The sequence below is a fragment of the Diadema antillarum genome, unplaced genomic scaffold (assembly GCF_040938485.1).
Source record: "Diadema antillarum isolate AM-2024a unplaced genomic scaffold, OU_Dant_1.0 seq00002141_RagTag, whole genome shotgun sequence".
Classification (NCBI taxonomy): Eukaryota; Metazoa; Echinodermata; class Echinoidea; order Diadematoida; family Diadematidae; genus Diadema; species Diadema antillarum.
Window position 1 is genome coordinate 1,007 of NW_027272781.1, and position 13,922 is coordinate 14,928.

At 38.9% G+C, this 13,922-nt stretch overlaps 1 protein-coding gene across 1 annotated transcript; it reads right to left on the reverse strand.

Annotated features, from left to right (window-relative positions):
- Positions 1-4,907: 4,907 nt before the first annotated feature.
- LOC139714035 (piggyBac transposable element-derived protein 4-like) lies at positions 4,908-6,755 on the reverse strand. The gene has a single exon (XM_071625765.1). It carries the CDS (start codon positions 6,753-6,755, stop codon positions 4,908-4,910), a length of 1,848 nt encoding a protein of 615 aa, XP_071481866.1.
- Positions 6,756-13,922: the final 7,167 nt, after the last annotated feature.

Below are 13,922 nucleotides of genomic sequence, written 5' to 3' on the forward strand. Positions count from 1 at the left end.
GAGCCCATATTAATGCATAATATTTCAAGAAAGGGCAAGATTTGCATTTTGTGACTATTTTCATATTTTTTTAATCAAAATTCCCTCTATCATTTATTCCGCAGTTCCCCTTAAGGCTAGAATTAGCGTTATGTACGTATATATATATATATATATATATATATATATATGTATTTTTTAAATCTATTTATACATAATGTATATCATGAACATTTTGTAAAATGTGCGTTTTGTGGTGGGATAAGATCTTTTAATACTTTTTTTCCTCAGGCAAACATATAACAAAGGGTAACTTTCAACATTAAAGAAGAATCTTATTGTACATTAAATGTAAGTTTCTGCTTCAGAAATTTTCTGAAGAGTCACATTCCCTTGCTGAAATAAGTATCCATCCTTTGCACTCTTTTCAATAGTTTTACAACATGTCGTTCCGTCGCTGCTACAGTAAGAAAGCCTATAACTATATATTATGAAGTATTGTTGCTATACAAACGAAAGTGTTAAAAGCTTTTAATCTTTCTGGTTTTATGGACAAACAAATGACCGAGTTTCCAGAGATGCCGTTGTTAATAAAAAAATTGTTACGGTAAAGTGCTAGGAGATGTCATGACAAAGACGCGTTCGTTATGTCTAATCGAATCTTTAGTCCTTTATAAAGTTTGCTATACACGCAAAGTGTTTTAAGTACAATATTGTACCTGTTAAGAGAGCTTATAACCTAAAATACTACTTTTGAAATGCTATACGAGTAATGCACAGGTAACCTTTGTGACAGTGGTTCGTAGAGATGCAGTGTACTCAAAGATACTACAATGGAATGTGCACCATTTTTTTATCTTTTTTTTTTTGCAGATGACACTACTCTTGTAGCATCTCATTCAGACTTCCTAGTTTTGATTGGTCCCATCAATGAAAACTTACATTTAGTCCATATTTGGTTTCTCTGTAATAAATAATCATAATTTAAAACAAACTATGCAGTACTTCGTAATTTACAAGAACATTAGTCAAGGATATGACAATAACTTTTATTGCGTAGGTCACATGAATGATGCTGAAATTGACCATTGTTCAACATTTGCGAAATTGGATGTGATAGTAGATCAACATGGGATATTTACATTCACCATTTTCAGTTCGAAAGTTTACAGAAATATTAGTATACTTCAAGATATTGTCAAGCATACTTTCCCTAAATGTCTACTGTCTATCATGTATAATGCATTTATTTTTAAATAATTATATTCTGTAATGTAACACTGTATGGGCCACTGCATACCGGTTCACAAACTCTCCAAACTGCATTGTCTTTAAAAAAGAAAGAAAAAAAAAGGCACTGCGCATTTTGTTCAGATGCCGAAGTAGTTCCTTCATCAACGCAATTACTTAACAATAAACACTTTAAAAGTATATGATGTGGATAAATTGAATTATTTGTATGATTGTGCATCATTTTTCCAAAACATTACCGGATTATTGGGTGGAAATATGTTCTTTGAACCTGGATTAACACAATTATGATATAACGATAAGTCGACAACTTTTTCACCAATGTATTTTAGCAACTTCCCGACCGCCCTTTCAACTCGGTGTGTCGGGCCAATTATGTGGAATTCCCTGCCTCAATAGTTAAGCAATATTCAATTCATGAATTCATCAAGAACAATTTTGATCTTTTGTCTCTATATCCAACTCTGCACACACACGCACATACACTCACTCACACACACACACACACACACACACACACACACACACACACACACACACACACACACTAATACACGACGGACATTGGCAAATTTGTGCGGCACATCGCATTTGTAATTCCATAACGGGTGTATCTATGCCTGTCAAGCCACATTATGCTTTTACTGATACACTATCATTTCAGTAGTCTTGATTATAAAGCATACTGTCGTTTTATGGTATTGGTTTTCTAGATAATTTTCAGTATTGTCATATCTGTACACATTGTGTACATAATGCTTGTTATTTTGCTTTATTTATGAAGAAGAATGAAATAAAAACGAATGAATGAATTTGCGAATGATAGTTAGGTTAGCATTTTTTTGAAAGGGAAGTCTCTTCTATTGCTGATCATCTCTCACATAATATATCTAGTTGGTATCATTTGGGCGAATATCTGGCTGTTTGTTTGTCTTGTGTGTTTTTCTAGTACAGTACACACTGTCCAAAGTCCCCAATACAGAAAGAATTAGGAATAATGCAGAAGATTTCAAAAATTGCCTTTGATGGAAAATTTGCTTGGAGAGTTAATGGAGAGGTGATGGAGTGTTTGCATATTTGGTGAGTTATGGGCCATTTGAATTTGGATATTCCCAATTCATAAGCTCAAAAGCGCAGCATCGTCTATTTTTTTTTTCTTGTTCTTGGTAAATCAGAATTCAGTATGAAGTATGAATCTGAACAAGTACTGTTGTGCAGATGTCAAGCCCATTCCTTCATCTCTGGACATGCTGGATGTTACAAATACAAGGCTGTATACAAGGAAATGAAAAGGAAAGAAATGAATTCAGGTTGAGTAAAGTGTCATTGTGTATTAACAAGACTGCAATGGTAACACTATAGAGATTACAGGGGGATTGAGTAACGTTTATTATTATCTGTACTCATAGGCGCCGGAAGTGGGGGGGCAGCCGCCCCCCCCCCAATCCAAAAAAGTGGGGGGGCAAAACGCATTTTTGCCCCCCCCAAAAAGCCCCCCCCCCAAAAAAAAAAAAAAAAAAAATAATAATAATAATAATAAGAAGAAGAATAAATGAATAAACAAAGAAAACAAAATAAATATGTATATATATGAATAAAAGGGGAAAAAATATGGCTACAAACGGCAGCTTTTGGACTGTAAAATGTCAAAATTTTCAAGCTCGCTCGCTTCGCTCGCTCGCATCCAGCAGTTGAGCCCGGTGCGCCTCCCCCGTAATTTCTAAAGCGAAAAACATAGCTACGACGGCAGTTGTTGGACTCTAGAATGTCAAAATTTTCAAGCTCGCTCGCTTCGCTCGCTCGCATTGAATCGTTATGTCATTCTCCTAATGTTGCTGACAGTAATTGCCAGTAGTTGCGCCCGATGCTCCCACCCCTTAACTTCCAAAGCGAAAGATAAATATAGCTACAAACGGGAGTTTTGGGACTGTAAAATGTCAAAATTTTCAAGCTCGCTCGCTTCGCTCGCTCGCATTGAATCGTTATGCCACTCTCCTAACGTTGCTGCCAGTAATTGCCAGCAGTTGCGCCCGATGGCCCCCCCCCCCTTAATTTCCAAAGCGAAAGATATAGCTACAAACGGGAGTTTTTGGACTGTAAATGTCAAAATTCTCAAGCTCGCTCGCTTTGCTCGCTCGCATTGAATCATTATGCCATTCTCGTAATGTTGCGGCCAGTGATTGCCAGCAGTTGCGCCCGATGCGCCGCCCATTAATTTCCAAAGTGAAAGATATAGCTACAAACCCCAGTTTTGGGACTGTAGTATGTCAAAATTTTCAAGCTTGCTCGCTTCGCTCGCTCGCATTGAATCGTTATGCCATTCTCCTAATGTTGCTGCCAATGACTGCCAGTAGTTGCGCCCGATGCGCCCCCATTTATTTCCAAAGCGAAATATATAGCTACAATTAAAACACCAGTTTTGGAACTGTAGAATATCAAAATTTTCAAGCTCGCTCGCTTCGCTCGCTCGCATTTTATTGTTATGCCATTCACCTTATGTTGCTGACAGTATATGATTTGTCGATCGTTTCACACCGTCATTCCATAATCCATGTAAGGAAAACTTACAATGTTCCTCAATGACTGCGTTGTTGAATGTATCACATTCCGTAATGTATTGTAGTCCCATTATTGCTCTCGCACACACGCACAAGCATACAGACCGTCAAAATTACTTTATGGCTCCCCCCCCCCCCCATGTTTCGACCCACCGTACGCCACTTTACATATATATATATATATATATATATATATATATATATATATATATATAATAGATATGTGTGCGTGTGTGTGTGTGTGTGTGTATATGTGTATATTGTGTAACATATGCATGGTCTAATCTTGAGCCCCCTCCAATGTTTGCCCCCCCCCCCCCCAATCCAAAACTGCTTCCGGCGCGCCTGTCTGTACTAATCGCCGACCCGATGCTGAATACTCCTTTCCTTTTTGCTGAATTTATAACGGAGTTAATGTCTCATTTGCCCCTATTAATCTGTTCTCATAATTATGATAATCCTAAATGACTGAGAAGCCGCGCAGCAGTGCAAAGAGATAATGACGATCTGCGGCAAAAGACGAATGGTAAATGGAAACACCGTGCAGCTTATGGCGAAGAGCTCATCTTCAGAGCAAGTAAGGAAAACCTCCGCATTAGCATCGCCTATGAAACAGTGGGTTCTCTTCGAGGAGAAAGGTAATATAACCCCTTTTTTATAATATAGTCAGTCAAACAAAGATCACCTGTATTAAAGGAGTGCAAGGAAACCACAGAAACACGATTAGACTTGTTTATTCTATTATCCGCACCCTTTAAAGGCATTGCTTACCATTTGCAAATGAAAAAAAAAGTCAGCTTTAGTGCTTCAAAAAGTTCTAAAATGTGATTTTTTGATTAACAAAAAAACAGTGTGAAAAAAAAGTTAACCAGTGCAGTCTATGTTAAGTATTGTAAAACATACAAAATGTGAACAATAGTTATCATAGTATAGGGGTTAGGATCGTAAAACCAATAATGTCCATGTAATTACAATGAATCATGCACCTGGAAATGCTTGCCATCTGTGAGCTGTAATTTGAACATGCATATTCTATAAGCAACGGTAGACAGGCCTATACACGACAAGTTCATGACATTGTTTAGAGTTCATGTCATCAGAAGACTCAGTGTTTGTGACCTATGATCGGAAATCTTTTCTGGTGTGGTAGATCTCGAAACACGGGATGCAACACATAGCAAGTCCACATTGTCGGCAGTATGTCCTCGTCTGTCTTCGCCTTCCCCTCCTGCGGTCCGAACACACGTAGCAGTCAGGACGATGTTGTCGATCTTCGAACTCTGCTGGGAAGTGGCGCTCAATCAGTCTTGCCTCGTTGTCGGCGATGGGAGGTGACGGTGTCCGACGATAGCGAGATGCTCTGTAGCCGTTCAGCAGACCCTCAATCACCCGACATCTGAAGTCGCGCGTGGACATCTTGTGGCCAGCCATGCGAAATGCGATGTAAGCGTTCACGAGAGCTACTTCCATGGTGAAGTGGTAGGTTACGCGGTATCCCTTGATTTTCTTATGAGGGTAGCGGTAGTAGGACATGCGTTGATCCATTTTGTCCACGCCGTTCATGAACCTGTTGTACACGTCAACAGTTGCTGGCTTCTGAATCGTACGGCGACCTCCTTCGGCGTTCTTACTCCGTATCTGCTTCTGTTTGAGATCGTTGCTGCTGACGGTCGACAGCACGTTCACGAGTTTCACGTCATGCCAAGTCACTGCTGACATCTCCCTCCCTTTGGCGAAAAACACGGGATCGTCACCTTTCGCAAGGTGCAGACCACCACGTCGGATCTCTTCTGGAAGTCCTCGTCGGTTGCTCCTCACCGTTCCACAGGCTCCAAGTCCGTTCCGTGACAGATCCTCGTAGAGCTTTACGGAACTATAATAGTTGTCCATCACGATCACGCGATCCGTGTTGTAGAATGGCTCCGTCAGCTGTTTCACCAGGGCTTCAGTGGCGCTGTCCCCATTGTCTTGTCCCTCGGCTCCGACATACTGCCGCCACCGCAGACAAAATCCCGTTTGGGCGTCACAGAGCATCCAGAATTTTATCCCCCATTTCCGTGGTTTGTTTGGGATGTACTGTCTGTAGGAGATTCTTCCTTTGAACGGCGCCAAGCTCTCGTCGATTGACAGGTATCCCCCGGGAAGGAAATGCTCAAGGTACGTCGGCTGGGACATATCGATGAGAGGGCGCGTCTTGTGAAGGGGGTCGAAACCGGGCTGTCCACGGGGCACGAGCTTCTCGTTGTCATTGAAATGTAGGAAGGTGTTCAATAGCTGAAATCGATTCCTGGAAATGACGTCGGCAAACCCAGGAGTCACTAAGATGTCGGAGTTCGTTTCCCAGTACTGAGGCACAGATGGCTTTGACACCAGTCCCATCGCTATTTGAAGTGCGGTGAAAGCGCGTATCTCCTCCTCATCGGTGTCCAGCCATACGCCGAATCGAGAAGCCTCTGGGAGGGGCGCTGGGCAATCGAAGAATTGTTGCGCATACTTGTTCGTTTCATCTGCTATGTGGGCAAAGATGGAAGTCGGATAGAACTTCGTAAAAAAGTCCACTGGCTCCAATCCTTCAGCGTCGAAAAGTAGTCTGGGTTGGTCGTCATAAACTCGTCGACTTGACTTGAATCGCTCGTCAGGCTCAAGTCTCCGCCAATCGTGATCGGAGAGTGGTTCAGCATGAGTTGTTGGATGAGGCGCAGGTAGATCATTGAGGTGGTCATCGTCACCTCCATCAGCTTCGTCGCCTGACGAGTCTTCAAACAGTGATTCACCGTGCTCTTCAAACTCCGGGAGAAGACGTGAGGAATCACGTTCTTCTGTGCTTTCACTGCTACGAGATGATTGCGTGTCTTCTTCCCAGTTGTTATCTACAATATCCTCGATTTCGAAGTCAGAGTCCAACATGAAATCACGGACCTCTTCGGCAGTGAACTCACGCCTTCGCCGTTTTCTCGGTGGAGCCATAGAAGCGAGCACACTTTAGCTCATTCAGGAGAGACTGATAGAGTATTTAGAGATTATGAAGCAGTAACGTTGTTGAATCGCAGGAGAGATCGAGATAAATGATGATCACTGGCAATTTCCCCCTTCTTATGTAAGTCAGTGTGATCAGTTCGGGTGATAGAATAGCAGGATTAAAACTATCAACGTTCGATACCTTCGCCAATCACGTATAAGCAAAGGTTATTATAGCTCTAGAATAAAACTATCGTTTGAAAGACCTGAAAAGAAAGAGTACCGCCTATTTCCAAAACCTAGCCCATAATAAAGACGCGGCACGCGTGAATAGATGTTTCATGGCCACCGCCACCTCACCGCGGATACAATAAGAGTGCCTTATTTGCATAGATGAAAGCGCCTACCGAAAGACCGCCTCAAACAAAAGAAGGCCTTGACACCCAACCTTGGTCATGGTCTATTACATTCGAAAAACATGTGTCAGTATTTTGTTGGTCAAACTATGGAAATACATGAAAATATCCTGTCGAAACAAGAATATCGGTCTGTAAACACTCGTAAAATAATTGGGAATGAGTGTTTTGAACTGGCAGTACTTCAATTGCGAATGTCAACCTTACCTTTTCCCTGTTATATTGTACCTTTTCTGCCAGCAGATTCAAACGCGTTAATAATTGTGACAGACTATAATTATCATGCAGTTGATTTTAGTCAGTAAATCTAAGTTTCATCAAATATGTCAACGAACTAAACATTGTAATAAAATGAAGTACATTCATTTCAATAAACCATTACCATGTCGATTTAAAAGACACATGTACATATATATATATATATATATATATATATATATACACTCATATATACAGAGTGGGAAAAGATAAAGGCATTCATGGACGTACAGATAACTCAACGTACATGTTTCACGTATATACAGTATATACACATTCGTTGAACTACGTTCGTGAATGCCCTTATCTTCTCACCCTGGATGAATAATGAAGTAGCTACTGTACACTTGTTCTGTACAAGGCGCCTTCTCTTTCTCGCTCTGTCTCTCTCATTTCATATATATATATATATATATATATATATATATATATATATATATATATAAAGATAAGTAACAAAAATACAATGAATAGTACAATAAAATAAAATGAATTTTGTTATTGTTCTCTCAGTATCAACACTTGAGAAAGGGCGGCGAGACGCTCGAAAATTTGTGTGAAGAAATAAACCGTTGGTGAATACAGCATGAACTTTGTTACAGCTTTGTTACTTATCTTTTTATCTTGCCAACACGTGGGCTACCTTATCAACATATATATATATATATATATATATATATATATATATATTCATATTTTAATACACATATGTGTATCTTTATAATATATATAATTTTGCCTTATTCTGTTCAAATGTATGCAAATTGGTTGCTTTTTTGCGCGCTTTTGTGTTTACCGTCCCAAGCCCTTGAAAAAGACTGGTAACTCCGTCGAAAGCTTGGGAGAGTAAAAGGCTATTAGTGAACATTACTGCAACGTCTGCGAGCAGTCTTTCCCCTCACACCTACACATAAATATAATTCAGCACCCACAACGTAGGAGGCCAAGCCCGCTTCACCTTATATGTTGTATATATATATGATTATATATAATGAAACGTTCAGTCCGCGTGTTGGTACCAGTAGGTATAGAAAAGATGAAAAAGTAGAGTGGTAATGCATTTTGACAGTCTTCATCTTCATCATCATTTTTTCTGTCTACATGTATATAGAAATATATATATATATATATATATATATATATATATATACCAAAATATATGTATCTTACATACAATTATAAATTCAGCAATGTTATAACAACTGCACTTGATAACCTAGGACGGCGCTTCTTCTCTGTCATAATAGTATAGGACAAAATATGTACCATGTAAAGCAGAACATAAAAATGCTTCTCCTTCATGCTTCAGTCAGATTTTTTTTTATCCCGTTTTGCAAAGCTTCTTCAGCATACATAATACCGTGTTGTTGTAGCCTATAAGAAAAGCAATCAGCTTCTGTGAGAAAAAGGAAAGAAAGAACACAGACAAGTTTCAAACGTAAAACTTGCCATTCATCTCTCTCATCTTGACCACACAGTGGTATAAACACGAACTAAAGATTTGCCACGCAAACGCTAAGAGGACGCTAATCAGGCAGATCATTATGTTCTGAACATGCGCGACACAGCCAACAGCCATAATCATTGTCCAACACGGGAGGCTGCGCCGTCTTGATGTTAGCGTCGCCGATCTGAAGAACTCGCTGTTACCACAGATCAGAATTGAAGATCGCGGGTAGTAGAATACCCATTTCCATGAATTTTGGATACTAGAGGTATTCACATGTGCATAAAAAAATCACACTATCGATCGAGATAAATGATGATCACTGGCAATTTCCCCCTTCTTATGTAAGTCAATGTGATCAGTTCGGGTGATAGAATAGCAGGATTAAAACTATCAACGTTCGATACCTTCGCCAATCACGTATAAGCAAAGGTTATTATAGCTCTAGAATAAAACTTTCGTTTGAAAGACCTGAAAAGAAAGAGTGTCGCCTATTTCCAAAACCTAGCCCATAATAAAGGCGCGGCACGCGTGAATAGATGTTTCATGGCCACCGCCACCTCACCGCGAATACAATAAGAGTGCCTTATTTGCATAGATGAAAGCGCCTACCGAAAGACCGCCTCAAACAAAAGAAGGCCTTGATATCCAACCTTGGTCATGGTTTGTTACATTCGAAAAACATGTGTCAGTATTTTGTTGGTCAAACTATGGAAATATATGAACATATCCCGTCGAAACAAGAATATCGGTGTGTAAACACTCGTAAACTAATGGGGAATGAGTGTTTTGAACTGGCAACACCTCAATTGCGAATGTCAACCTTACCTTTTCCCTGTCATAATTATTGTACCTTTTCTGCCAGCAGAATCAAACACGTGAATGATTGTGACAGACTATATTATCGCGCAATTGATTGTGGGCTGTAAATCTAGGTTTCATCAAGTATGTCAACGAACTAAATATTGAAAAGAAATTAAATATTCATTTCAATAAAGCATTGTCATGTCGATTTAAAAGATATACATACATACATAATATGCAGAGTGGGAATAGATAAAGGCATTCATGGACGTATAGATAATTCAACGTACATGTTCCACGTATATACACATTCGTTGAACTACGTTCGTGAATGCCCTTATCTTCTCACCCTGGATGAATAATGAAGTAGCTACTGTACACTTGTTCTGTACAAGGCGCCTTCTCTTTCTCGCTCTGTCTCTCTCATTTCATATATATATATATATATATATATATATATATATATATATATATACATATATATATATATAATCAGCAACAAATAGTTTCTTCTCGGAGTCCTAAGAAAGTATAGATTCACTACAGTAGGTCAATATAAACTCCGTTGGAGACGTAAAGTGTCAAATGTATTGACTTGACAAAGCCCTATGGGCGAAAATGCGTCAAATTTACGTCTCCAACGGAGTTTATATTGACCTACTGTTGTGAATATATATATATATATGTATATATATATATATATATATATATATATATATATATACCTTTATATACGATTTTGCCATATTCTGTTCAAATGTATGCAAATTGGTTGCTTTTCTGCTTTTGTGTTTACGTTCCAAGCCCTTGAAAAAGACTGGTAACTCGGTCGAAAGCTTGGGAGAGTAAAAGGCTATTAGTGAACATTACTGCAACATCTGCGAGCAGTCTTTCCCGTCACACCTACACATGAATATAATGCAGCACCCACAACGTAGGAGGCCAAGCCGCTTCACCTGTATGCTATATATATATAGATTATGATTATGTATTATGAAACTCATAGTCCGCGTGTTGGTACCAGTAAAGAAAAGATAAACAAGTAGAGTGGTACTGCATTTTGACAGTCCAACAGTGCTATTTATTAGCACATTTGGACTTTCAAAATTCGTTACCATTCTACTTCTTCATCTTTTCTACCGACATGTATATAGAAGTATATATATATATATATATATATATATATATATATATATATATATTGACAGTAATGTTATAACGACTGCGCTTGATAACCTAAGACGGCGCTTCTTCTCTGTCATAATAGTATAGGACAAAATATGTACCATGTAAAGCAGAACATAAAATGCTTCTCCTTCATGCTGCAGTCAGATTTTTTTGTTTATTCCGCTTTGCAAAGCTTCTTCAGGATACATAATACCGTGTTGTTGTAGCCTATAAGAAAAGCAATCAGCTTTTGCGAGAAAAAGGAAAGAAAGAACACAGACAAGTTTCAATCATAAAACTTGCCATTCATCTCTCTCATCTTGACCACACAGTGGTATAAACACGAACTAAAGATTTGCCTCGCAAACGCTAAGAGGACGCTAATCAGGCAGATCATTATGTTCTGAACATGCGCGACACAGCCAACAGCCATGATCATTGTCCAACACGGGAATCTGCGCCGTCTTGATGTTAGCGTCGCCGATCTGAAGAACTCGCTGTTACCACAGATCAGAATTGAAGATCGCGGGTAGTACAATACCCATTTCCGTGAATTTTGGATACTAGAGGTATTCACATGTTCTTAAAAAAAATCAAACTATCATTTTTTAGCTCTGTATTATTCAATTTTCAAAACAGATTCAAATTCTGTCCATTCCAGTTGCATTACTCCTGTCTCGATACCGGTGGGACGTGGCTGTTGTGATGGGTCCGTACATGTATTTCCATAACCATCCTCCATCATGTCTATAGCAACGTGGATTGACTGTATGCATTGTGCCAACGATTTTCGTGTACATTTTTCAAGAAGTGATTATGTCAGTAATGCATCTAATTGTTATCAAAAAAGAAAATCAACAAGCTGTATACAGGTACTTGAAATACGTGGGGTACCTTGTATGAAGAATGTGGTAATGACAGGGTGTTGAAGGAAGGCCTCTGATTTCGACGGACTGTGAGAAAAATTGAAAATGATTATCATTAGCGCAGATAGGGTCTTTACCAAGAAAGAAGAGTCAATCAGAGCAACGTACAGAACAGAAACCAAGAATTCAAGAGACCTCCCCTGATGGTAGCATAAGTTGTGAAGATTTTGCATGTTCAAAGGAAGCTTTTGTTCATGAATAAACGCAGTATAAGCATATACAAACTTCGCCTTTTGTGAGAGTTCTTTCGGTCGACTTTCAAATGCAGTGAGCATCGCGGAGCTGCAAGAAAACGATACATGTTTTATGAAGACTAGAAGAGCCCTATGATAGTTATAGTCGAAGCCTGTGAATGAAACTTATATACTAGCGTGACACCTACGCTTTATTGAACATGGTTTGAGTTTTTAGGTCAGTAAAACACGTTTCCAAATTAATCTTTGACAGGAATTACTTCGACTCCCTTTGCCTATAGCATATTTTGCTTCATTTCTGTGCACAACAAAATATGAGTTTCAGTACCACCTGTGTTCTGCATTCATTCCTTGAAACCCTTCAGTTTGTAGCGAAATGAAGCATCATCCTATATGCATCCTACAGCATACGAGTGATTGCATGGGTGTATACGAAACTACAAACGTGAAAAACAGCTCATTCTGTATTTGGCGTGTACATGCATTCATTTATTATGTATAATTATTATCATCATTGAGTGTATCTAATTGAACTCATGAATCAGACGGCGAAAACTTCCCCCTTCCTTTGCAGCGATAGTGATTACTATTGACATTGAGATTATCGTAACTTCACAGTCAATTATGCCTAATGTGAATAACAAGTCAACGATCAGAAATGAAGAAGTTGAGGGGCAAGATATAAAGAGAGAGTGAGGGAGAGAGAAAGAGAGGGGGAGACAGAGCACATACTTTGATTTATGCAAAGGCACGATCAGTGATCGAAATCATAAAAATTGATAAAGAAAAGTATGAATAATGAAGCTAGCATTCTACGCTACACCGGGACGACTGAACTTCGACAGTATAGAGTGTAAATACTGTTTCTGCTAGAGAAAAAGATGACACTCTGAGTTACAAGACGTGTAGTGAACAGAATTAGCAGCAATAAGAAAAGCGCCTCAGATCTTCCGACAGAAGATAGCTGTATTGACTATACTGCTGAATAACGTAAACTAATCACGAGCGATTAGCGAGTAAGGAGACGTAATTTCAAAAGAGAGATAATGACATCAAAAAAGCCCACATTAGCAGAGTTTCTAAAGGTTGTCTTTATGTTTGTAGTTTCTTTTCGTTGTTTGTTTGTTTGATTGATTGACATCTTGTTTCTTTGCTTGATATTTTGTTGCCCCGGCGGCTCAATCCCACTTACCAGCATTGCCTTCTTCTTTATAGCTGCTACACGGGTACGATGATTTTTGAAGTCCTTTGATTCTCTCTTTCTGTCATTTTGCATCATGGTAATTTTGTTGGAAAGATTTTAGTTTTTACTGCACCTCAAATGTTTTCCCTCATGTTTTTTTTTTTTACCTCAAATAACGTGATCATACTAATCATATAATGTTTAACAATTTTATATATATTTTCTTTTTTTTTCAAAACATAAGGATGCGTGCTTGACTTGATCATATTCTTTGATGTGTGGATGCATGACTTTCGCGACGGATGAGTGCTAGACTTTACATTCTGATTTTGCAGTTTTCTCCGATATTACTAAGGTTGTGAGACGTTAGCGGTTAAAATGTCGGGAAATGAATCTGCCGTCATGCGAAGGTCCAGCATCAAAACACTTTTCCGAAGTGAAGTACAATTTCTGGGATACCTCTAATATCGCTGATATTCTGTTTGTAAGTGTTACCCAACACCCAATGTACCGATCACGTCAAAAAGCAAAGTAATAGATTTTTTCACATGGTCATAATATTGGTGCGATACGAAAATGAAACTCACTAAGCTCCAAAATAATTTCAGTAAACAATGATATTGTTACCGATCAAAATCTTTTGAAATATTCAGAAATACGCAAACCAAAAATCACTCTCTCCCTTTCTTTACGCCTCCCCCCCCCCCCCCCGAATCACCGCACTGCAGTGCACGCAAATGAACTATCAGTAACCTTTGTTTATTTCATATGGATGTGTAGT

Bases quoted from the DNA above. Each gene is read 5' to 3' on its own strand.
- LOC139714035 (XM_071625765.1), bottom strand. From the start codon at position 6,755: ATGGCTCCACCGAGAAAACGGCGAAGGCGTGAGTTCACTGCCGAAGAG.